The 27250-nt window shown below is 44.8% G+C and overlaps 1 protein-coding gene across 17 annotated transcripts in view; it reads right to left on the reverse strand.

The window, feature by feature from the left end:
* LOC119221817 (adhesion G protein-coupled receptor L3-like) overlaps positions 1–27250 on the reverse strand; it is a 182496-nt gene that overhangs the window by 17292 nt on the left and 137954 nt on the right. For all 17 annotated transcript variants that reach the window (XM_062560901.1, XM_037477914.2, XM_062560879.1 and 14 more), the window contains 7 exons: positions 21837–22020; positions 18405–18527; positions 17183–17388; positions 14854–15030; positions 6868–7077; positions 4559–4779; positions 243–309 (listed from right to left, as the gene is read on the reverse strand). In XM_062560901.1, the coding sequence (XP_062416885.1) occupies positions 243–309; positions 4559–4779; positions 6868–7077; positions 14854–15030; positions 17183–17388; positions 18405–18527; positions 21837–22020 (1188 nt within the window). The remainder of the gene's footprint in view (positions 1–242; positions 310–4558; positions 4780–6867; positions 7078–14853; positions 15031–17182; positions 17389–18404; positions 18528–21836; positions 22021–27250) is intronic.

Genomic DNA, 27250 nt, shown 5'->3' on the forward strand with positions numbered 1-27250 from the left:
TTGTCTTAGCCGGTGACTGCAGCGGGGCGACAAACTGCAGTATATTTTCTACACCCCTCATTCGTTTTTTCTGGACGGGTCCGTGCCCGGCGGTGGCATAAACGCTCAACAGGGCAGTGAAAAGAGGGAGGATGGGAGTCAAAATCAGGAATCTCGGTGGAGCATTTAAGCGATGACCCGCAGGCTAAGTAGGGTTAATGAGCAGAAGGGGTGGGGGTGGCGGTTTGGGGGGTAACGCTTACCATAATTATCAAGGTTGCTGGTCCTATGAAACTCCAAATGAAGTAGGTGTCCAGGCGAAGCCAGCAACTGCAATAAAAAAGAGGAACGGGGGGGAGGGGGAGGGGGGGGGGGGGGGTTCAGAAAGAGATTTGAGGGTTATAGCTTCAATTTCCCGCACAGAGGATATACATCAAGTAGGAGGCTGGAGTGACACAAAGGAATAGGTACTTCAGAACACAGATTGCCGCAAGGGGCTTGGAGAATTATGGGCATCAGTAAGAATTTGGAGGAATGGAGGGCTTTCAGGGGGCTATGACAGCAATAATGATTGGCTTTCATAGCCAAACAGGTGACCTATCAGAGATAAAGGAAAAAAAAAATCAAACGGAGTGGGATGCAGCTAAAACTGTAATGGATGCTGCCAAAAGGCCGGCAGTGACCCGACTCTAGTACACTTCTCGTTCAATTTGTCGGGTCGAGATAGGAAATTACACGTTACAAATGATAATTTATGGAAGATTCAATTGGTGCTCAATCGAATCCCAGCTGTACCACTCCAAAGGAATTGGATTGACCTTGACCCGGAACAAACCTGGTCACACAGTCCTTAAGCACTGAGCAAAGCGTCCTACATGTTCACGTTAACGGCGTTGACTCTCTAAGACTGCTGTAATCATGTCAAGAATTAAATAACACTCTCTCCTGATCTCAGCTCATATCAACAAAGAACAATCAGTTCTCCTTTGTTGAGGCAAACAGAGTACAGGCCAGAAGGGTCTGTTGGAGGTGGCGGTGCCCCTTTGAAATGGCAAAAAGAAAGAAAAAGTTGATTCATGACCTGCGGTTGAATTATTAATCTTTTAATCTCCGCTGCTGCGGCAGACAGACGCCTCCATATTCGGCCACTGGAATATTACAGTCCATACAGGCGTGTTGTCATTCAGGCTGACACAGCTGGAGTAGAAGAGTGCACGCGGTGATATCACATCGCGTTTGGGGCGCAAATTGAGATCGTGAGGAACACAACACGGGACCAGGCAGATTGGTGTATCAAGTACAGAAAGCAAAAACACAAAGAAATCCATATTTGTCTTGAAATGGCTTTAAAGTTCCTGTTCATGACGAAAGCTCAGCTGACTTCTCTTCCATCAAGGCCTATTGTGGAAGCAAAAGACAATGATCTATGATATCATGCACGCTATCACGCTCCCATTGTCTTAAGGAAAAAGCAGCATTTAACAGCCATGTTTTTCACATGTGCTTCACTTTTGGTCAGCAAATAACTAGCAGACAAATGAGAATGCTGCATATGAAGAGACAGGACAAACATGGGCTGGTCTTTTGTTGTTCCTGAGACTTGATATGTTTAAGGAAACACAGGAATACACACACGGAGGAAGAAAAGAAGTCAACAGGCGCAAACAAAAGACACACAACACGCACAGGACTCCGGGCCGCTCATCCAAGCACGTCGGCGTTTTAAATTATGCCAAAGGTTTCTTTTGGTTGTTTTCCGTCTTCTTCTTCACATCACAGAGAGATTTAAAGCCTCGGTGGGCGGCGGGAGCTGCGGGGCTGTTATTTCTCTCTGCCTCCTCTACCTTCCCTTTCTCCACTTGTGTCACGGGTTTTTGGGCTTTTGGATCTACCATCCCGGTAGGATTCCTTTTGCACTATGCCATTAGTGACCACGCAATAAAAGAAATAAGAGGAGCGTGTGGCGCCCAGAACCCGAGCCGTGCATGTGCCAACAGCGCCCGTGGCATTCTGCAGGAATCAGAGACGGGCCTTCCCTTTGAGCAATGGCGGCCTATCCGCAAAGGAGTCTTTGCAGCGTTTCATTGGCGTGACAATGAGCCCGTGACCAAGAGAGAACGCGGAGTCATGTGACGCGATTGAGCCGAGGAGATCACTGGCAGCGTTTTGGTTTGGTCTCAAGTCCTGAAGGGAAATGATGCCTTTAAAGTCGAGAGGAAAATAAAAATGCCTTTAAAAAAAAAACTTAGGAAAAAATGGGAAAATAGTTTACAATATAACCTATAACCTATTTTAGAGCACCTTCTCTAAATAACACAATATTTTCTAAATTTATAACCAATATCATAGTCCGCTTTTTACAAACTATTTAGTTTCACCGGGGAATACTGACAACACATTGGGATTGATAGAATTGCTCTTGTTTGGTAACAAAAGGTAAGAAAAGTTGCAATGGCTTGATTAGCAGGTCACTATGTTTTTTTTAATTTTTTTATCCGGTGCTCCTCAAATTCCGTCCAATGGCTTTAAGCTGATACACCAGAAGGTATACTCTTGCAATGAGTCGGCAAAAGCCGGAGAAAAGACCAAGAAAAATGTTCTCAAAGGAAGGGGCCACAACGGTACAAAGGCCAGAGTGGCGTGACGGTGGTGTGCCCCACTGCAAAATGTATATTTTTCAACATTCTAAATTTCTAAACTACTATTTAAATTGACAGAATTTTGCGACAACGCCATCACCGCACTGGAGCAGATTCAAGTTCCCATTTGATCAGCCTTTGAACCAGGAATCAGGAAACACGTATTGCCGTAACATATCAGACATATGAGGAATCTGACTTGGCTTTTGGTGCATGAAAGCAGACAGTAGGACAATGGACAACATACAACTTAGTGCAGGAATAAGAAAAACAATTGAATAGAATATAATGCTATGGGTTAGTAATATAAAGCTATGGGTCAGTTAAGTTAAAAAGAAAAAAATAAGTGCAGTGGGAGGTCTTGATGGTCCTCAGCCTTCCACCCGATGGAAGGATGGAAGGGGCACAGGGGTCAACGGGCAACTTCACAGGTTCCTGCTGCAGCCTCTTTTCAGTGTTCTTCGTTACTGCCCCTCGGCTCACGCCATCGACTAAACCTCCCTTTTCCCTTTTTGACAGCGACCTGTTGGATATGTTCAGCTCGAAGGGATCCCGCCTGTGATACCGCTGCTGTGGTCACCGAATCAATTTGCAGCCGGGCCGCGTCCCCGCGTACCCCCGCCCCCTCCCGGCGCCTTTTGCTATTCACCACGTATCACGCCTTGTCCTTCCGCCCATCCTTCAATGGCTGAGTATAATTGTTCCACCGGTGGCAGGCTTTAATTATTCACATGATGCCAAGGCTCAGGCGGTGGCAGCTATCACCTCATCCATCACCAAGAACTATGGCCCGCGCCAATCTGCAAATGCACTGTCTGTCAGTTGTGTGCAGCGCTATCTATGTATGTGTGTGTGTGTGTGTGTGTGCGTGTGCGTGTCATTTATGATAAACATCTTTGAAGCAACCTGCTGATGCCGGTCTTCATTATTTTCAGATGGATTTGGGATTAACAGGAATGGAGGCCGATCCTCTGCTTTGGCATTACACCGCTTTACAGACCACTTTGAATTTCAGAGGGAAGAGCTTACCAAGCTTTCTTAGGAAATTCAAAAAGGCAGTCAGTGTCGCGGCCCATCTTTTTGTTAATCTCCCGTCTCCTCCTCCTCTCATTGGCTCTCCATCTCCCTGGCCCATGCTCACGGCCCACCCTCCTTCCCTCTTAATCTCTCCACGCCTCTGTTGTAATTTGTGCATCCTAAAATGCTGAAGACGTTAACCATAAACAGCCCGCCAGTCATCCAGAAAAGCCATCTCCTGAAGTGGCCATTTTTCACCGTGGAAACCACGTCGATTCAGCAGCGGGGAAATGTACGCAGCTCCAATAACCGTTCGGCTTCATTAAAGGTTGATGATGAGCAATGGCTGATGGAGCGTCACCGGCAAGATTGTTACGGCCCCTCAAACCAACGCAAAACCATTTGTGTGGCTGATGATGAAGCGCACACGGGATTGTTGTCCTCTTTTTTTGTTTGTTGAGCTGAGCCCAACCTTCTTGTGGCCGTTCTGGGTTCCCACGAGTGACACTGCTTTGAACTCCTAAAGTGACACATCAATGTGGGAGCATCTTGGCAACTGCACTGGCAAAAAAAATGATATATTTTGCAATTATGAAAGTCAACTTTGTGGCTAAGAGAGCTGAACAAGATCTTCCATTCGGAGAAGCATGAAAGACTGCAGGAAGGAGGAGAGTGTTGAGACGGCATGTGCACCAGTGTTGAGGTCTGAGGTGGGATAAATGTGTGATGTGCAATAACAACCCTCTGATGATGGTAGCTTTATATATGAATACTTATTTTTGTCTTTAATTGCTACTCTGGTTTTAGGTCTTGTTTCCAAAAGTCTTTTTACTATCATCTATTTATGGGTGTAAAATGTTACATTTATAATTAATGCCATCTTAAATACAAGATGTTTTCAAAAACTATGTTTTTCTACTCACATTCGGTCGGTGCCGTAGCTGCGGTAGTCCACTGCGGCGGAAACGGCCACAATCAACGCCGGGACCCCGTAGCCCACCAGGTAGAAGTAGCGCCGCCGCGAGTGCTCGCTCTCAAACACCTCCACCAGCATGATGTAGAGCTGCACCCCCTCCAGGAACATCCACGTGAACGCCGCCAGGAAGAAGAAGTGCAGCAGGGCGGCGAAGACGGCACAAGCAATCTGGTGGCGGTTTGTTAGCCGCAGACACAGGCGAGAGAGATGAAAGAGGGAGGGGAGGAAAGAAGGGAGTTTTGAGTATTCACAGTGGAAAAAGATTTTAATCAAATCCGTTTTAATGCCGCCGCTCGAGGGCGTGGCGTGACTTGAAGACGGTGTCCTCCAAGTGACCTGAACTGAGCAGCCTCCTCTGGCCTCTGCAAATCTGTGTCTTCCCGACAATTAGCATTGCTAAGCTTTGTTTGGCCGAAGCGACTGGATGTGTGCCTGTGGCGACTGGCAGCAGAACCCTGCAGCTACGGCGCCCGGGTGCTCTTGTTTGCTGTAGCCGGCACGGATGACGGAGCGATGGGAAGAAGCTGCGTCAACAGTCCAGGAGCCAATTGGAGCTAATGGCATTTAAGATTCAAGCCGCGGCCAGGTGTGATGACGCAAGGCCAGTGTGCAGGTGACTGTCAATCCAAACACTTTCTTATAATAATAAGACACAGTACTTACATGGATCGATCTAATTATGGGCACAGTTGAACATAACTAGCGTATTTTGTCACTGAAACGGATCCAATTAAATAACTAAAAGGTCGAGTGGACATTAATTGCAGTCCAGAAGAGTGAGCTTACGGCCGGGCTGCGAATCTCACCTATAAAACGTTATGGTAGGGAAAGGTTCGAGGACAGTAGCATTATCTTTAACTGGTCCGGGGAGCACCTTTGCAGCTCAACTACGGCCGGTGAGGTTTGGCACTGATAGTAATGCAAATATTTACAAAGCTAAATATGGGGTTTTATAGCATAAAGCTAAAAAGTAAGGACATGTCATTTCTTTGTCTATGAACTTAGTATTTAATATAATTCCATAAATACTTTAGAGCTAAAACACAGTACATGAACGGGAGGTAACCTTTGGGTAGTATGCCACAAAGAATCATTTTAAACAAGTAGATAAATAGAATTATTATGAAGATTATGAATATGAACATATATTACAGCGTCTGCCCTGGTAATACATTCACAGATTGCACAGATGATCACTCTATCTAGCTCAGTACTCCGCCTCGTAAGCAAGCAAAAATGGCATGATTGCGGGAAGCTGTAGGTGGAATAAAGCCCTCCGCCAACGTGTATACATGTAATGACTCCACATTTGTCTGCTGCGTGAGTGTCGAGCACACACACTTGAGGATGACTGCGCGGTGACAGCATGCCTCCAGCTGCCATCATGGCTGAGCTCTTACAGGAAAAGTAATGCAATCCAAGCCGGCGTTATTGTGCTGGAAGACGGTTAAGTGTACTGAACAGTATAATGAAAATTTGTCTCAAGCGTTAACAAATTGGAAAACTAAACACGAAGGCTGTTGTGGAGTGAACGTATGAATTTGCGTCACGGAGTATGTGAGTTGGCAGGTGTGGTGTTGTGTCTGCGTATGAGAGTCTTCTCAAGTATGTGTTTGCTTCTGTGCAACCAGAGGACAAAGAGGGAGTGTTGGTTGAATAAAGAGCATCCATTTTTTTTTTCTCCCTGTCTCTATTTCTTCTTCTCAGTGGGCCTGGGAGAATCAAAAGAGTTCAGAGCCACTGGCCCTCTCTGGGAAGTACCACTCGCAGCACAGCAGGACACCAAAGGTTACGTTCCCTCAAAAAAAGAAATCCTTGCCTTTTAAATTTACAGAAGAAAACATGGTGAACACTCCTCAATGAAGAGTGATACAAAGCTTTCAGAGGGCCCTCGTGGACGCCTCCAGGGGCCATGTATTTGAAAAAAAGACATACCCAGACACATGCACCTCTGGGTGACCATATGCTCCCATGTTAGCGCAGTGTCAACATGGAATAAAACAGATAAGGACATCACATCTTTATTGGCTAAAAAAAATGTTTTACTTTTAAACTCACTATATTCATGGTACATATAAACATGTCAGACCACCTAATATAAAGTGGAACGACTGAAGTCAAACCCGCATACCTTCTAGATAATTATTTTCTTCTTTTTTTTAATGCAGCACACAGTAGTGCTTTGTGACGCGTGCTAAACGCATCAGTGCTAAATAAATCGATGCCCAAGTAAATATCCATCAGCGGTAGTCTTACCGGCTGGTCACCCCGATTGATCCCCACCAGGAACAGGGACTCAGCAATGAACAAGCTGATGCAGAGGTTCTTGTGGATGGTGTTACGATCACTCTGGAGGCCACGGAAGAAGCAGAAGGTGAAGAGGCTGATGAGCAGGCAGACCAGGGACAGGAGGATGCCGACCCAAGTAATGACATCCAGAAGCATGTCGTGAACAGGGTCCGAGTTCTGTAGGGAAAGTGATAATAGAGAGAGTTGTTAACACAGTCACAGTAATTTTACTTTTAATATAGTACCCTTCTTATTATTACTCATAACCACATTTTAGTATTTGACAAAAATGGAAGGACAGAATGTCATTACTACGTAATTTAAGAGCATTCATTTGCAAAGCAACAATTTGAAAACATGACCATATCCACGATGATCCGCCTGTCTTATCCAGCGACAACTCGGAAGCTGCCGTTTCGATGATATATTCAGTTTTAGCTTCAGGGCGTAAAGTGCGTACAACCATCCAAAACACCACGTGACTGTGAGCAAGCCACAGGTGGCGGATATGAAGCATGAATTAGTCAGTGTGAATCAATCTAAAATACGGTTTCATTTTGGTCAGGCAACAAAGTGGAACAAAGTGAGCAGTGCAAATGGTGGCAGGTGTCTGAGAACGACACAACAGAAATACAATCAAACCACAACATGGTCAAGCTCTCACTGATCCGTTTAGGGAATTGGTCTCTTTTCAAATAGTAATTTGCTAGCAAAGCCAGTTTTGGGACGGAAATGCCTTTCGCCGACAATAAATGCGGGCCTTTATGGGCGAGATAAGGATCACCAGTGACTCCACTGCAGCCATGAAACAAAATTTACATCAACCCATAAAACCATAGTGCACACAGGGATACTTGGACAGAAGTGGGCAAAGGCAACACCCACTAAAACAGCAGAATCTGCAGAATGACAGACTTCTGTGGCCTTAAACACATGAATGAACAGACGTTACGAGCGACATTCTGCCAAGATCATGCCCGGGGTCAAACTAAGGACAGTTGGGATTGGAGCTATATTAGCAATGTGTAATAGCTTGCATCCCATCAACAATTACAGGCCCCATCTTGCTTGATCAGGAACCAGTGGTTCCCCAGTGGGATCTTTGGATAACAAACAAAAACACATTCAGAACCAATGCTAAAAGATGAAAATACTGTAGTATCCAGCTAAAATCAATGTTTGTTAAATGGCATCCATTTAGAAATAATTTCAGTAAATCCCATTTGGAGTGTGCGGCAGGTGGTGCGCATGAAGGGTGTCCTTGATTTATCTGACAAGGCTGTCGGGGGTTCATCTAAAGATTTAACCGTGCACAAGCACGCGTCAGCGAAACAGATGCCCGGCCTCCCTGTACAATTCACATATGGTATCGAGGACTGCACTGTCATCTGGCTATTTAGTATCACGTTACCGGAAGGGAAGAAAAGACTTCAGCCAAATTATGACACATGTTTAAATAAGTGTCTCCTATATGTAAAAAAAATAGGGGGATGGGCACCACAGAGATAATTACTGTATGCAAGCACTTTGGTCAGCTTTTAAAGCTTCCTAATTTCCCAAAGGAATTGTCCTCTTTTTCATCCTGCTGGGCTTTGATTCAAAGAAGCGAGTCGACGCGGTTGTGGTGGTTAAGGGAGGTGTGTGTGTGTGTGTGTGTGTGTGTGTGTGTGTGTGTGTGGGGGCTGTGATTTGAAAGAAATCTGCAATCCTCCGGACGACTGGGTATCATTCCTGCTGGGACTCCAGTACCATCTCGGTACAACTTTTAAGTGAATTGACGACTACGTCTGAACGCTAATGAAGATGAAACGGGAATTTAAAGACAGAAGAGTGTGGAATATAATTAATGGCAGACGGCTAATTAGCAGTGACGGACAGTTTAGAAAAACAAACAGTAAAGTTAAAGGTAACGATTCTTTAACAGTCTATAGATCCAGGACTGACACCGTAAAACTACCAGACTTCAGAGGACAGTTTGGCAGTTTGAGATCAAAGGTGTGTGTGTGTGGGGGGCAAGTCGTGTTTGACTTTGAGCTATAGCGTCCGACAAACACAAAAAAATATTTGCTCAGACGGTCTAATATGTCTCATAACAAGCCCGTCTCTAAATCATGTTTCGACCACAGTCAGCAATATTTTTAGCAGTGAGAGACAGCCTATCAACAGCCGCAGGCGTTTTTTTTTTTTTTTTAATACTCCCTCACACCCGTGTAGTCGGAGTGAGGGGACCTGGGTCAGCGGCGTATTGCGCAACAGCCTTGTTTGGTGGCGGCTCGGCGGATGCCAGCAGAGAGGGGAACAGATGCTGATCATTAAGGGGCTCCGGTACAATAACAGCCGCAGTGCTCCTTGAGTCTGGGGAGTGCGCTCTTTTTGATTTTCCTGCCTTATGAGCCGATGTGTATACGTTGGAGGGCTGGAGGGGTTTAGAGAGGGGGGGGGGGGGGGAAGATGTTACACAAAGCAGACCGCCTGTGTGTGTGAATGCCTGTACCCCTGTATGAAAGGGATCTGGATGTCAGCGGCATTACTTAAAAGGGGTGCACACAGCTTATTATTGCATTTTTAAAACAATTTTTTATATTATTAGTGTTTGCATTCCCCCTACGTGCGGCGCCCGCTGCACTACAGAAGCTATCGATGCGGTGGGTGGTACTAGCTGTGGCGCATTGCGAGCGGCCCCCTAAGGCCTCCCGGGATAGCGGGGGGCTAGCGGGCTGTGCACCGGCTGCAGGCTCTATCCATCACCATCTTGCATTCAACTGGAGCGGGGCCAGGTCAGAGAGACAGAGAAGGCAAGAGAGAGACAGACACAAAGCCTTAGAAACACTCTTTCTTCGGGGGGGGGGGGGGGGGGGTGGATGATGGCAGAGACGACGCCGGCTCCTCTGCTCGAGTTTCCTTTTGCCGGCGGGTCTGCCCGGCCAAGGATGGCGATTGGCAAATGATCCGCAGAGCCTCTGCACCTAACCTCGCACCAACCGAGCCTAGATGATGGGAATCAGTCGAGGGGTCTCTGAAGGGGACAGACGTAATTTGTTCGGAGATCCTACTCGCCGCGCAGCGAGGGCGGTCGAGTCATCCAGCATCCATGTTACTTAGCGGGGCGAGGCGCATTTATTCGATTTGCCTTCCAATCTTTCCCTTCTACATTTTTCTCTTTATTTTTTTAAACACAAATATTTTTCATTCCAGGCGGATGCCTGGGGAGATCGTGCTTCGTCCCTGACAAAAACAGCACGAAATAAGGTTTCCTGGCACTCGCGCAGGGCGCCAAGGAGGAGCATAGGTGTCAACCGACCGGGTCCATCCGAACTTCTATTCTGCATCTCACACATCTAATGCATCTAATGACGGCAACCGTCCACGTCCAGAACCTCCCCGAAACCACTGCCGGAGCTGCGCGGGGGGGGGGGCGAAGCGGTGAAGAGATACGTTATGCCCACAAGAACCGCTCTCGGCACGGGGGGCCGTGGAGCCAATCCAATTAAAATGCGTAAATCTCGATATGCCTCCGGAGCCGGGCTTTGACTCGTGAAATACGGTCAGGCAGGGCAGACGGTTGCGCCAAGGGGTAGTGGCCCACTGCAGGGAGTCATGTGACAAGCTCACCTCCGGTATGACCAAGGATTTACGATCGGCACAGGGATGAGGAACAGTCGCGGAGAGAGAGGGCACATGAGTCACGGGTCCTGGCAAATTCGTCACATTTAAAAAGCGCTGGGTGAGGGAATCCAGCTCGCCTGGCGGGAGTTGACATTCAACACATGCTGCTGATGTCACATTGTGTTCTAAGCTACAATAACTATGATATAACGCCCGGGTAGGACTCTGTGTTGCTATGGCAGTGAACCCGGTCTCTATTGTCATGTGCCCTCACCGTATGAATGGAATCATTTTGAAGCATCTCCCGAACCTCGCCTATAGCGCCGCGCGTATTCAGCATCGTGAAATGCACAAGTCACCTTGATTGTCCTTTGTCATAATAGCTACTGTCTGATGGTGCCGTGGATGGAGATGTTTTATAAAGACAGTGATTAATGTCCCCCAAATATCACCCTGTTCATCATCTAGAGGGATGTGTCATTGATTTATATGAACTGGTCTGTTGAGAATAGTGCCCACTTACCAGTAGCTAAATGCCTCCATGGGGCCGATCTTAGCACAACCATCTACCACGTGAATGAAAGGACACACCTCGTCCTTATTCTCTTTCCCATTGTTTTAAACTCAATGCCCATTAGCTGTATTCTGTAATAATGGCGAACTACAATTCAAAGGAAATGATGCGGTAAGGAGCTCAAGTAGCTGCAATGGGCATGAACCACTCGACAAACCCTTGTGACAACCTCATTGAGCTCCTGCATCTGAGACCCAGACCAAGTGACTCATAAAAGGTTCAAATGGAATGAATGTATTCAGTATTTAATACATATTAACATTTTTTAATCAGAGTTAATGTGTTGGGCTCAGAAAGAGGGGAGTCCTGAGCGTTTCGCAGCAAAGTCACATTCAAGTTCGCTCACCAAAATCAGAATCCATCATTCTGTAAAGACACCAGAGACGCATAATCTCTCACGCGCAGCTGCTGTCGTGAGTACAGTTTTAATTTGTTTATGTGTTGCCATCGGCGCTGCTCGGATTTCAGGATCAGCCAAAGGCATCAGCTCTCTGGCTAGATAACTCAAAATGAGTTCACAAAGGGCTCGAGTGGCAAGACAGCGGTGACGGCACTCAATGACCTTGCGATCACCTAGGACGAGGTTACCCGATTCCCTGTATCTGACAGATATCCTTTTGTCGGGGTGCTTCTGATAAGGAACAGGCTTGCCTTAGCTATTTGATTTTAATGAGTTCTTTTGAGCTTGCCTCTTGAAAAAGATTTCACATTGGGTAGTTTGAAAAAAAAAAAAAGAAAAAGAAAAAAAAAAAACAGTACGCCGCAAAGCCACTAAGGCAATAAACATCCGTGGGTACGCAGATATTCAAATATCCACAACATGTGAGTTGAAAGTTATTCGGAGGAACTAATTGACTTCAAACATAATTAATCCCGATGAGACACAGTCTGGAGGTTCTCCACGGCTGAGTCTGTCTAATAATCTCATGTACAGCACATTCGAGTTCAAGGGATTTTCATGAATCTGAATGGTTGGGCAACTTTTTCACCTTCACCAACACTCAAAGACGGGCGGAGGATGATTACAGTGCAGATATTGCTAAATGGGATATTTTGTGTACACACATTATAATAAAGATTTAGTAACTGATCTAAAGATTATTTAACATGGGAGGTATGATTATATAATTATGTAGTCCTGATATACAAATCAACCGCAGACAGGACGGGTGTATTTTTCTGCTAGATATGAGCAGGAATAAAAAATAAAAAAATCGTATTCTCCTCATCCAAACTGTTAAAGTTCAAGCCTCCAAAACCATTCGGCAAATTCAAATCACTGTCAAGGACGAAATGACACCGGTCATGATGTCACGCTCACAAGTAGGGGCATTTAGCCACTTCTAATTCGTATGAAGTGTGTGGCACTTCAAATGCATTCTGAACTTTGTGCTAAAATTGTAGCACTGGGAAACGCATGACAGACAGCTTATTAAACTCGACATAAAGATCCCTGAATATAACATTGTCATTATCCACAGCCGGCGTGCCCACGACCCATTGGCCAAAACATCAAGATGAAGGATGATGGTGATACTGAGCATCCGTCCTCCAAAGAAAACTGTAATTGCGCCTCGCCTATCTCTTTTTTTTCTTTTTTTCTTTCAGTGATGCCACTGAGAAACAAACCAGGTTAGAATATTATCTGCTGCTCTGAGGGTAATGAGTAATAACAATGCAGAGATCAGCAGTGGTATGTTCCGTTGCCATGGATACAAAAACAGATAGTTTCTTCAATTTGCGGAATTCCTCTCACCGCCTCTCGCCTCACGCGCGCGCGCGCACACACACACACACACACACACACACACACACACACACACACACACACACACACACACACACACACACACACACACACACACACACACACACACACACACACACACACACACATTCCCTCCTTCCCTACATTGTGTTCCCAGACACAACAGTGTGACAGTTTGGCAAATGAAAAGTCTTTGTATCTTCCATTCAGTGGCACCTCCCAACAAGCGGCCTTTTATAACAACCAAGTGGAAAAGATAAAGAATAAGGGAGGGGGAGAAATCGCTGTCACTCAGCACTGGCATGTAACTACGGTCCACTTCCCTCTGCTGAATGCAGTGCAACAAGCAAATGCTAGGGATTGGCTTGACAGAAAGCACTCATTTTAACGCTTCCCTTTTTCCTCCTTTCTTCTCGCTGCTTCGCTTTCGCCGCCTGAAGGATCCCATTCTTTGCGGCTCCCTCTCTATTCCAGACTCGGCTTCATTGCTGCAAAGAACCATGTGGGTCCAAAAGTCACGCTGCTGAGTGACAAATAGTGGCTCTCTCTAGCTAAAAGTAAAGCATATCACCCGAGACAGCCCAGAAGAGTTTTAGACTGTGTGCATGATAGCGTGCACACTGGGGGAAAAAATCAGAGTTGGATGGTGGGGGGGAGGAAAAGACTACAGACAATTTATTTTAGTTTTTGCATTCAGAGGAGAGGCTCTGGAGAAAGATGCCTCGATAGATACAAAGAGCTCCTCAGACATCCTATGACAGCAGTGATTAAGCCGTCTGTCAGCATTGGAAGGTACAGCAACATCTTCAACTTCTTGCCCGACTGGATGTCCTCCTTCCTCCTCCCGGTCCAACACGCTGTGTCTCGACACACTCATACTGGTCTCTCTTCCCTTTGCTTTTTATTTTCATTCATCACTCCACACAAACCTCAGAGCCCAAACACAATTCCACTAATCCCAATGAATGGATCTCAAGCACTCCACATTTACATTAACACATACTGTGTTTATTTCCCTCTGCCTGTGCCTCTACCCAGAAGGCAAAGAAGCTAATGGCACACTGAGACAGTCTTGCAATTTTTATCCTCCTTCCTGTTTTTACATAAATAAATAAAAAAAAACATATTTCATGCATTAGTAAAGAGGGCGGATGGAAAAGGCTCAGGCTAAAAATAAATCTTGATGTTGGGTTTCATATCCCTTTATAAACGTATTCAAGTTGGGCTCAAAACTAATTTTAGAAAAAAACTGTTTCATGTTGATCTAGCGTTTGTTTAACTAGATCCTCCCCAGGGAGTCAAATATCTCTTTTTACTGGGTACAACTGGGCAAGACAGGTTACTCTGTTTTGCCAGACCATGCAGAAAGCCAAAAAGCATTCTTTCCATGCCGCTAATAGTCTTGCTAATGGTTATTTACATAATAAGGTACACTACATATTGATAATGGCTTTGGGTTCTTATGCCAAAAAGACTTTTGTTAGATTTAAACAATCCCGGTTTATTTATGTGAAAAAGACTCATTTCTAGGCAAATATCGAAAGAATATTTGCTGATGTGATACATACATACATACATACATACGTGATATATGGACTACATGCATGTGCACAAAGCACACCACCCACTGGAGCCAATCACATATTTGGGCTGCTTTTAAGGTGGCCGCAATTAATGCTCAGTTAATGCCTGTTTAAAATGATAGGAACAGGTTGTGTGTATCGCCACTTGAAATGTTAGTCCAAAAAGTGCCGTGAAGGGCCAACAACACTTGGTCTCTCTTACCCTGTGAACAGAAAGGCAAGATACTGACAAAAAGCCTCTGCTTTACAATGTTTTACGCTGCCTCAACCTTACTTTACCCGTCAAACCATCATCTCTCAGTGGACTTGCTGGGTAAAGCGTAACGGATGAATGCGTTTTCATTCCTCTCAAATGGATCTGCTAAATTGCACGGATACACATGTCCATTAGGTCCGCGAGAGAAGGAAGAGAGCTGGCCTACCTTGACGTCCACGTGGGCCATGAGGACAGCAAAGTTGGTTAGATGGGTGCAGGAGCACGTGGTGTGTGTCCTGTTGGTGCCGAGCAAGCGGCAGTCCTGCGTCGACCAGTAACCAGTCATGGTTTTCTTGGAGTAACTCCAGAATGAACAGTTGGGGTTGAAGTTCTCCTCGGATTGCTGTCGGGGGGGCAGAGAGATGAATGCATGAGTCGAATCGGAAAAAAAGTGGATTTAATAACTGCAAAACAGTGCGGCACGTCCACTCGTTAGGTACAACGCAGGCGTCTGGACTTAATCACATACAAGACTTTGTCCCTTTCTACCTGCCTTTGTTTGCAGTAAAATCACCTCAAACCCGGTTCATTATCCCCCCAGTGCAATCCATATCAATTCTAAAGTGACTAGCAGGTGCTTTTACTGTCCTAAAGCCCCGCGTCTGTGCTTTATTTTTTTTATTGTTTTCTGACCTTTCTCATCAACTTTCACAGCATGAAAATGGACTATCCCACTGTTTAATAGGCACAATCGCTGCCTGTGACGGGCTGCAAACGGCAAGCACAACAAAACAAGATCTAGATACATCGACGGCCTTTTCCTCTCCCTTTTGTATCTTCGGAGAGAGCGCTAGCCTTTCCTTGGTGACTCACTGCTTGCAAGGTTAAACGTGTACGCCGTCTTACCATTTACACCACGAGGAGCTGTAGTTTCCCCATAGTTTCACACTGGCTGTCGGGTAATCAGTCCAATAAGGTTTATCCTCTGTGAATGTAAATTTGCCGCCGACTGAGTTTACCCTTCACACATCCAAACCCGGCGTAAAATACTCCACGCTAAGGAGACGGGATGACCCCCCTGTTCCATTAATGGATTTAATTGGTCTCATTAAGTGGTGAGGCAAGGAAGCAAAACAATAACTAGAGGACACATCATTATCCCAGAAGACCAGTGATCCGCAACATCATGGTTGAGGAGGGAAGCCCAAAAACGGGAACACGAGCTCGCCATGGCGGTTTAGATAACCATGGTTAATGTTCAAGGGCAAAGTTGAAGTCAACCCAACGTACCTGAGATACATGTGGATACCTTATTTTCTCTTGAGGAGCATAGCGTATATAATATTGTATGCCAGCAAGGATGTCTATGCAGGGCTGACAATCAGAGCCAAATATAACTCCCCTCAGAAAATATTATGGGGAGGCTCTTGTCTGCAGGAACAGCCAGTTCGCCGATAAGTTCTCTCAACAACCTCTCGGACCAGTTCAACAGAGAATCAGGAGCAGCTTCATTTGATCCACCAGAGAGACGTATTGGCACTGAATGCAAAACGCCAATATCGCATCCAATCAAATGTAATTAATTGCAGAAGTTTGTAATGATTATTATTATTATTATGTAACTAATTGCACAGCCCTCGGTGAACACAAAAACGCACTCTTTGTGTAAACGCTGCATGTCTGCCGCTTTTCTTCAAAGCTGTAATGCATGCGGCGGCTCTCTCTATGAGCAGAGTGCAGAACACACTCGGCTCCAAAAGGGCACAGCTTTATTGAAACGACTTGATCTGGCCAAGAAAAGGGTATGAAAGCGCAACTGCCCCAACATTAGACGAACAGTAAAATGGCTGGATCTAGGATCCAAATTACAAATTACACTTAAGGCAGGTGAGTCAATAACTGCGCTGACATTGCCCCCTGACATTTTACCACCATTCAATTTTGATATCCATAAGCTTCTCTCCTTTCCCTCGCTCTTCACGCTGTGTACTTCACCGCCGCTCTTTCTTCCTTCCAGGTCCCTCCTACACGCGGGACCCGCTGCAATTCTCTTATGGTGGTTTCGACGTCCTCGATAATCGCTGAGGGCGCTGTTTGTAGACAAAACGGGGATATTTCGAGGGTGGCAGAGTGTGGAGAAGATAATGGAGTCGAGAGGGAGTCGTTGCGACTCCCCACAATGACTAAGCAGCCTCCAGCGAGGCTCAATATGACGGATATTTGTTCGAGAGATCAGGCTAGTATTTGTTCAAACTAATAAACAACAACATGCATCTCCAGCATCACCTTGTGAGCTGGAGATGAATTGTTCACACCTCGCACAGAATAAAACGTCATTTTAACTACATTAATTTCTGTTCGGAGAACCGGGAATCCGCCTGTTTCTGCTGCACTCCGGGCACAGACGAAATTGTGATGAAAGGGTTGTATTAAGGAGGCACATAAAACAAACATATAACACACAACAAGCATGTAGTGTTTCATAATAAAACTGAAGGAGACAAGAAGCCCATTATATCAACCAGGGAGACACACATTCAGGGACAGACGAGTACCTGCAGGTGTCTAATGGTAAATATGACGGGGTCAGAGAGATAGACTTTGTTGGCGTCCTTGTTGATGGCGGCCGTGATCACCGGCGAGTTGACAATGACGGAGTAGTTGGTAGCCATGGCTTCGCTGCCCAGCTTCATGCTGGCGTTCTCCGTGGAAAGGTAGACCCCGATGTGTTTGTACAGCACGAACGCTATCCGGATCTCACCTGCGGCAAGACGACAGGGGAGGAAGTGGTCAACGTGACACCCGAGGAAAGATTACCCCGACATGGCCAAAAGGTTACGGACAACCAACCATTGAATGATTGTTGAAAATGAGGTTCATAGTCAACCCGCACTGAGCTGCTTGATATACAGGGACGGTAAGTAGCATCAGCCTGAGGTGTGTGGGGAAGGATCAGTGATACTTGCTGTGAATGGAAGCTTGGCCCTGCTGCCCCAATTCAGTCAAACTATGTTTACAAAATAATGAATAATATCTTCAAATGCTGTCGGAGTAAACAATTCTCAAGTGGAACCAAAGTAAGGAAAGAATCTGAGGAGCAAAGGCTCCAAACACCATACAGTGTACTGTTATTATAATGTGAATGTGCTAAAGGACTATAGCTTACATGCTGTTGATCCTTCCAAGCTTTTCGCAACACTTAAATACTGTAAATAATTACTCAGTTGAAGCTTTGTGATCACAAGAATAGAAACAGTGAGGTAAAAAATAAGACAAAAACTGGAGAGAAATGTCAAGATTGCCAAAAGGGTTCAAAGAAAATTTTGGTTCAGCATGAGCCGAAGCGTTTTTCTTATCAATAACGTTTTCACTCTCCCTCACACACATCTCTTCCCCCTCCTGCTGCCTACATATTCTGCACTGATATGAAAGAAAACACTCCCGCCGGGACTGAGATCACTCACTCAAATGAAGAGAAAACCATTTGGGTGCTAGCGAAGGGAACGATCTGCTACCCGAGTTCTAACGATGCGCCCGGGCTCGGCTGGACGTACACTGAGTCATCCGCCTGAGAGGGTTTGGAATCCCTACAAAACCTTTGCAGCTCCCGATGCAATATCACATCAAGATTTATAAAAAAAAAAAAACACAAAGTAACACAACAGCGTTTCTGTTACGGTCGTGTCAAAGTCTGTCCGTGGCAATTCTGTGACATTACACACTCGAATGAAACAACAAGGGACCAGCGGATTGGCAAAGGCTTTTCCGACCACTCACCATTTCTTCCGTGCTGCTTCAACGTGTTGGCCGAGAGGTGGATAGCGTTGCCCTGTCCTCCCGTTTGTGGGAACTTCAGATCAGGCAAGTTCCCATCTGTGCTCATCCTCGCCACTTCCAGCTCTTTACACATACGGAAACAAACGCAAGCGTCAGCAGTTAATCCATACCTTTGATTTGTTTGAGACATAACAGGCAAACTGCTGTGCAATGTGCTTGCTGTAACCATTCCTTTTAGTTTCCTGTGAAACGTGAAAGGTTAGAAGTCATTCATATTGGAATTTTGGAACCCAATAACACGAGGGTAAAACTGAAGAACCAAATCCGATGACGCTTCGGACGGAAGCCGACCTCCACGTGACTTATTCGGTTGAACTTCCGTGAGGTAAAGACCTAACAACTGCTACTCACACAGCAGCCACAAGCAAACACATCTCCAATCACTTGACGCATTCATTTTCATGTACAGCTGATTTTATTAATCCAAGCATCTCCAACGAGCGCTAAATGAGACACATCTTGTCTTGATTCAAGCGGCTTTGAAGCTCCCGATGAAGGGGACGCCTGCTTTTGCTGTACTCCGTACATGTCTCTTAATCAAATGACAATCGAGTGTTCAGGTGACGTCGTTTCCTCTTTTAACTTTGTCTTTGGCCTCGACGTCTTCATTTTTAAAAGATTCTTTTTTTCCCCGAGAGAGCGAGGTGTACAAGGAGATCAAGACCAGCTACGGGAGAGGAGTTCACTTCTGTGGCAGCTCGACAGCTGTTGTTTTTTGCAGCGAGCTCCTAATTTACGGTTCAAAGAATCCGGCGTCATGCAGCAGAGGAAAGCGAGCGGCTGATAGAAGCCCAGCTGGAACAAAGAACCCTCATTCCATCAGTTATTAAGGCGTGATAAAACTCAGTTTGATCAAGCAGCCGAGCGGCCTCAAAGCTGCAGCGTCGGTGACCTGCGCGAAGTCTGGCCCTTCAGTCGCATTAAACCCCCCCCGAAGCGCTGAGACGAAGAAAAGAAGGTGATTTCAGCAGTATGGAGTAACACAGGCGATAGGAGCAAATAACCAAACACCACGTATAGACTATTCCTTTTTGCAAGTGTCTCTGACTACATTTATTTTACTTTTTTTCCCCCAGAAAGGTGTCAGTATAAACAATTGAACTCGAATGCCTTGCGTCCGAATAACATTCACGTTCATATCGGCTCCTTTCATCTATTTCGTTAACGTTTCACGGTCAATGGCAGCGCATTTGCTTTCCGCCATGCCGATGCTAATGGCAGTCATCTATGGCGCAACACATAAAACTGGCTGGCAGATTAGTCTGCAGCCGAGAATCTCAAACACAATTTTACCCAAGTGTAGGAAATGGAAACTTCATTAAGCCTGATAAGGCATTCAGGAGATGATCAGTGGACTATGACACCTCCCGTCTTTTGCGAAAGGTTAGTGCCCACGGAAAGCTACAAAGGGGCCACATCTAATCCTCCTTTTTATCGGTTCTCAAACCAAGGCTTCCTATTTTTTATCTTAGAAAAAAAAAAAAAAACCTTTGTATTAACATTCTCTATTGCTTTTTTTTTTTTTTTTTGCAGAGGCCAGGGGGTTTCGGCGATACATTCCTATTCAACTTAGCTAAGACAATACCCCAGATGCCCCCGCCATTCCCTGGATTCCACGCCTGCCGTTGGAATGAAGAGAGCATTTTTCTCTCCTTCCCCTGTGTGGTTGTGTAAAAGAGCTTACGATGGGCTTTGGGGAATGCCTTTGATGCCATGGTCGTTGTTGGACCCAAAGGCTACACCTTCAAAGCCCGTCTAAAAAACACGCTAATCGGCAGAAATCTGCTCAGAAGATTATCATGCAGAGAGTGAAGAACACATCGTGCGCAGACAAAGCCCTGGACCAGCGCACGCAGTGTGGCGTGTAAACACAAACACAGTCACACAATGGGTGAGGAAATAGCCTTCCTCTTTGAACGTGAAGAAAATAGATCTCATTATGAGCTTACATCTAAAATTGGAACCAGGCCTTTTTTTTTACTGCTAAAGATTCATTTTGACGCAGAAGAGCGACGCTCCGTGAGAATGTGAAGAGCTACGGTACACCTGTACGCACAAAAAGCCGTCACTTCGCACGTAATTCATTGTGAGAGATCAATAATTTGCTGCCGCGGTGATTACTGATGTTTAAATGGGCCACCCTCGTCTTCATTTATCCACTCTGCGGGGCATGAGGGATGGCAGGGGCCAACTGGCTGAAAAACAACAAAAAAAACAAGCAGACAAACAGAGCGTCGAGGCCAAACCACCACAGCAAAGCTATAAAACCTCACTCCAGTTGAGTTCCCCCCAAAAAAACCAGCCCAGAATCTCCTCCTCAGTACCCACACGAATCGTGTGCCAGATACGATGAAATCATTTCATTAATTCTCCTTACGCTTCCTTCCTTTTTAAGTCTATAGACCTCATTTTTTTTATGTTGCCATGGCAGCAAGAAAAAACCTCCACTTCTTGTGAGTGGAGGGCGATACATCATAGCATTGCTTTATTTCTTGATTCCTCTCGTCTCACTCAGCCCCCACCCCCCCCCCCTCCCCCCCGTGTCAAAAAATAAGGTGATTTCATTCAATTCTACTTGTGAACATCTGATGTATCAAGCTTTGAAAACTCTGCGGGTGGAAATATTGATTACAGGTGTTTCATTATCTGTGCTCACTTGGTGTTTATACACCGGAGAGTGAGCACTGATCCCTGATCTGCACAACTAGTGGCTCATTGTGGCTAATAATTAACATGAGTAGAAGCACAATCATTTGAGATAATTGTGCATTTCCAGCTGACTGCCATCAGGCATAAGAAGCCCTGCCAAATTTAACCTCCCGTTTGGGAGGAATAATGAAAGTGGTGACCTTCGCACACCTTCCCGACGCCGCAAGAGCACCGCCGTCAATATGGCAGCGCCGTGGATCAATAACTGTACGGTGAACTTCTTCACCTCAGTGCGAATGGCAAAACCAGGATGAAACACTTCACACACACACACACACACACACGAGGGAAAACACCACAAAGACGACACCAAAACATTCAGCTCTTTAAGTCGAGCGTCCAATTTGGTAAATATCATAATTGAGAATGCGGAGCCAATAATCTGTTTCTCAGCAGCTTGAGGAGAAAATATCTTAACTCGGTCCAAGACAGTCACGCAGACGGACCAAATTAAAGTGTAATTTGTTTGCTGGCAGACCATTTCCATTATTTCTATTGCTAAAAAAGAATTCCATTCCAGATATCTCCATTAAAGATCCATAACTACCGCTATGCATTCATGACAAAATGAATGGAAGATTCAACACACAGTATCCTGCTACGTTTAAAATGACAATAAAGGACATTTTCGGGTGAAGCTACAACGTCTTCCCTCGCACTCACGGATGTTGTCGGTGTTCTCTTGCACGATGTCGGTCTTCAGCAGGTTGTCGGCCAGGACGAAGGCCCCTTGCTCCACGGTGTCCAGCAGCATGGTGGCGGCCCGCAGCTGCTCGCCCGTGCTAAGCTCCCTCCAGGCCGCCTGGGCCTGCGGCTGCAGCAGGTTGTTGACCGTCTCCACCATGGCCTGGGGAGCCCAAATCAGCCATTTAGTCAACAGAAAGCTAAAGCTGTGGTCTGACATGGTGATCCGGTAAATAGGTGAGAGTGGACGAAGTGAGATGAGGGTTCAGGGGTGAACACAAAAACAACAACAACAAAAAACAAAACTGCGTAATCATAATTCATGACCTTATTTCCACTTCATTTATACAAGTTATCTTTTCATGATTGGTGGCAGCAACACCTCAATCTGTAATGACATTGGTAATGTGGTTAAATTGCTTTTGCTAGTGCTTCCTTCTCCCTAACTACAAGCAGAATGAATCACGTAAGTGAATCAGGACCTGTGCTTACACGACTGCAGGCCAGCCCGTACATGACTTGAGGCTAGAGTCTTTAATTGGTGAGATTAATGTTCTTCCATGCAGACAATCCCAAAACAACAAAGCATAACAAAAAGCAAAGCAATATCCAGACGTGCCGATGGTTGGGCAAGGTATTTGCTGGTAGCAATAACTATTCACATCCTCCCTGCATAGCAAGTAAATACTATGCCCCCTCTAATCTCCACTACGACAACGCCAAAGCCAGTGAGCACGGAAGGAACGAGAACATTGTCAAGAAATAATGAAAGATTTAGAGCCATTAAAGATTGAAAGAGCCAACGGCAAGATTTATGAATAGAATCCTAATTGGTCAGGCAAACTAATTCATTCCCACTGCCACGGCACCGAGGAGCAAAATGAGCCTGGCTGCAGGTGAAGTAAACATAAGAATACAGTCGGTGGTCAAACAGAGAATTGATACACTTTATATGAGGCTAATGTATAATAATAAGTAAAATGACATCTATGATTCGAGTAAAGACATTTCTTTACAATGGTTGTAGTGTGTAAGTAAGATATATATTAATTACATTAAGGAAGAAAAACATTTCTGACCACCTTGTTACAACAGGGATTATAAAACCTTAGGAATATACTTTTAACTATTACAAATATGGGAATTATAACACACCATCTTTGGAGAAAAACTTCCAAATTACTGACCAACAATTTTAGTGACCTACATTGGGAAGTAACTAAAAATGGATATAAACAACTAACACACTAAACACCTCATAATGTATTATAATTAGTTCACCAAGCACTCTTCATATTCCCCAAAATACTGAAAACCGAGGATAAATCATTTGACGTTTGCTCAACATTTTAGACATGGACGTAATATAAAGTATGTTTCCGAAGATTCCCCGGACCGAAGATAACAACATTCCAGAAGAATCCTAATAATTGGTTTGCCTTTTGATTCTCCGTTTGCCAGTTCAGGCTTGACATCCCTAAACTGAAGGGGGCGGGGGGGGTGGTCTCCTGAAAAAACTTCTCTCTGAACTTCTCTAAGATCCCCTCATTGATCAATGGATTATGAAAAGGAACATGAGTTTTGGTATGACTCAAAATCGGCAAGAGGATAAAGCAAAATAAGCAATAAGAGAAATCATTTGCGCTTTACCAACCAACTAAGTCACTAAGCATTACTGTAATGGACCCCACAATTACCTCATGATGTTAAGTTGTGCGTTGGCTTCAAATCACAGTGATAGCAAGAGGAGACGGACTGTATTCCACCCACTGGGCCTGGGTGAGAATTTCAAAAAGCACCAGCTGGCTTTTCCTCGTTCAAAACATACCCTGCATGCATTAAGCAGCCCACACGCACACACGCACACACACACACACAGACGTGCACGCTGTGAAGGACTGACGCAAGAGTGAACACACACCTCTGCTTCTGCTGGTAGACAAAAACACAAGAAAAGACTCATGCAAGCGCATGCACGTACACATGCACAGTCTCCCAACTTGATGTAATTATTCGTTATCTGCAGCCAATCTCCAATCACACCTTTTGACATTCTGCCAGAGGCAGAGGTTGATTCACTCTCAATTAAGGAACTCTTTTTCTTCAGGCACTGACTGGCGAAAAAACTGATTTTTTTTTCTTTCCCCTACCTTTTGTTCAACACTGCAAGATTTTTTTTTTCTCTCCTTAAAACACTGAAATAGTTATTTGGGGAAAAAGATTGATGGACTTGCAGAGGAAGCAGTTTGGTTTCTCCCCCAGTACAAAACAGAATAATAGCACACCGCAAAGACAGAAACTTGATGAGGAGAGTCTAAGTGAAGGATAATTGATAAACAGTATGTGTCAAAGATGCATGTTGTTACGGTCAATTTTCTTCCTGGCCCTTCAGGCATGTACAACATTGTCCAAGGAAATGCAATGAAGCATTAACTCAGTATGCATCATTTGGACTTCGATTACCAAATCACTGTTATGCAAGTCATTCATTACAGGTATTTATATATGCGAGGAACATGCCAATTTTCCCTCATTGGAACTAAAAAATTAAATTATTATTAATTAACGTATTGTCTGTAGAGAAGTATGCTGAAATACCCAAACCTACACTACACATACAATATAATGTGGATAGAAATACCAATAATAATATAATAACTTATTTATATAGCACCTTTCCAAACAAAGTGCTTAACATTATGCAAAAGCATGAGTCTTGTGGGGAAAGTTAGAGTTGCCTTTGCTGCATTCTGTGATATTGAGAGTTTTCTTAAGATATCTCTAGATCATTAGGGCTAACGTTTAGTTAGCATTTCACAAATCAATACAGAACGTTCATTTAGAAACAACCTAATTTGCTTACTTGAAGACATTTAGATGAAAGACTTGATAACAGTCACCATGTCTGTGCAATGAGTATAAAGTCATATTAACGTGGAGCAATCAGTCAGTATTGTGTTAGTAGGAGAGCTTTGGATGTATCCCCTATTTGTAGTTGTTGTGCTGAGCTCAGCTAACCAGCTGCAGGAGAGTGCTATTGATCGTCTTCCCACCTCTAAGTAAATAAACAAATAACATTTCCCAAAATGACAAACTATGTCTTTGAGCACACTAGAAAACAACCAATATCTTGTATCGTTGCGGTTCTTTTAGTCTTTCCATTGGCAATTTTTCCCAAATAGGGAAGTAGCAATCTTTTAGTAAAATAAGTTTTGAATGCATTGCATTGAATGCATTGAGTGAAACCTTTTTGGGCTTGCACTCATGTTCATTATTATTATTATTATTTATTACAAATAAATCCTAGTTATGACTCTGATGCCAAACACATGAGGAACATGCATATTTACATATTGTCCACCTTCCGAATAGATACCGTGTGTATGTAAGGATTTTCTTTATGCGGTCTGTATTTGGCCAATCATTCAGGAGAAAAAACACATCATATGTCTCGTCGATTCATCCAGGGAAAGTAATTATGGGACATTTTGGAAGATATGCTTTTTCAGTCTTCTTGTTACGGGACAGATGAAAGCGATTGATGCCACTCTCGTGTGTGCATGGTAAATATGAAGCCACAGCCAGCTGCTGGTTTAGATTGGGATGTGCACCCACGCATCGCATCACTACCACCATCGCAGTCTGTGCAGGTGAGACGGGACGGCGGCCTGCTGCTGCTGCTTTAGCGTTATTAGCCCACTGCCACTCCATCTGTCAAATTCAGAGGCTCAGTCTGCTGCGGCCTTCTTCCAACCGCCTCCCGCTTACGCTACACGACAATCCGGTTAATCGTTAACCCGGCTCACTGCCGGAATGTTGCACCGGGGGGGAAAAGCGCCATGACTGCGCGTGAAAAGCTGCAGTGCACAGGAAGGAGAGGTGGACATTAGTTTGAGCTTGGCAGGGGTCCCGCCCTGCCTATGGTGTGTGTGTGTGCGTGTGTGTGCTTCTATCTGTGTGCTGATTGATGGAATGAACTCTGGGTCTGGGAAATTGATTCTAGCTGAGGCTGATCCCACCACCCACCCCCCCCCCCTCCCTTCATTCCTGGCTCACTGTCATTGGCCGGCTATCTATGTAGGCTAGTTTCTCCTGCCTCCTGGCATCCTATGGACCGGTTGGACTCCTCATTTGTTGATGTGTGTGACTGCTCTCAAGATTTGTGGGGGAAAAAAAACACTAGAAATGATCATGTCCTCTCTGACTCAATGTCTCTTGGCACAGGTGAAGCTGTTGCATCATTTGTACATTTTCTTTTCCTTGCCTTTCTTGACTTCATGAAATCTCCCCCCTCTTCTAAGTGGGGAGTTGTGTCTGTATTTGAGTTACTGTGGGATTAGCTTTGTGTTTTTTTGTTCTTCTTGTGTCTTAAAGTTAATCAATTGCACCCAAACAGCAGTTCTTCATTTATTTATCATTGGCAGAGAGGCAGACTATAAAACTTTAAAAAGTTCCACAGCGCTAACTTCCTCAGTACAATGATCACGTTTCAACAACCAGTGCCGTAAACATGCATTCTTTCTAATGGCCATGAGGGGGAGACTCCTCTTTTTGCAAAAAATGATGTGTTAATACTTCTCACTCATTGTGAGGATGAGTTTAAGTTCTCAATTACTACTTTCAAGTCTTCTTAAACACATCAAGATATTTAACAACATACCCATTCCTATTTAAAGTGAAACGGTGGATGGAGCAGGTTATGCTTAATGGAGAGATGAGCTGAGGATTGACAGGTCCCTACCACAGTAGTCAGAGTTGTTTGTCTCTGTCTTAGAACTTTAGCAACTGAAAAAGGCAAAAAATAGCTAACTTGCGGCTCTCCCACCAATGAGTGACATTACAATGACTACTTCCACTTCTTAAGTGATTTCTCAAAACTCACCACAATGCTGTCAATGCGTTTTTTTTTTTTTTTACAGAGACACACTTTTATATTCACTAATTATTTCCATTTTGTTCAAGGAAGCCAGATAATTCCCATTGTAAAACAAACTATTTTCCCATTCAATGAGAAATTGGGTCCAAACGTTTGACTGGTTGCAGTTCATGTGTTATTATCTGGGATCGAGGAATTTGCAGTGTGCAAATAGCATTGTTCTGTATATGTATTAATATGACTTAAATAATGTATGAAAGAAAACCCAACATGGTAACATAGACCTGAAATCCCAAGAGTGAGAGAAACCACACACGCAGATTCAGGCAGAGCCGTGCGCAGTGAGACCGATGAACGGGTCCCGGTCGTGAGGATGAGGATCGTCAAATTGACTACCGGGGAAATGTTATCATCTCGTTACATTCCCCAACGAGGAGCCTCCCCTCGTTTCGCCTGCTCTAAGGTCACCGCGCGCTGTGACACTCCCCCGAGTCATCTTTGCAAGGTGTCATTTTAA

The sequence above is a fragment of the Pungitius pungitius genome, chromosome 1 (assembly GCF_949316345.1).
Source record: "Pungitius pungitius chromosome 1, fPunPun2.1, whole genome shotgun sequence".
In the NCBI taxonomy this organism is placed as follows: Eukaryota; Metazoa; Chordata; class Actinopteri; order Perciformes; family Gasterosteidae; genus Pungitius; species Pungitius pungitius.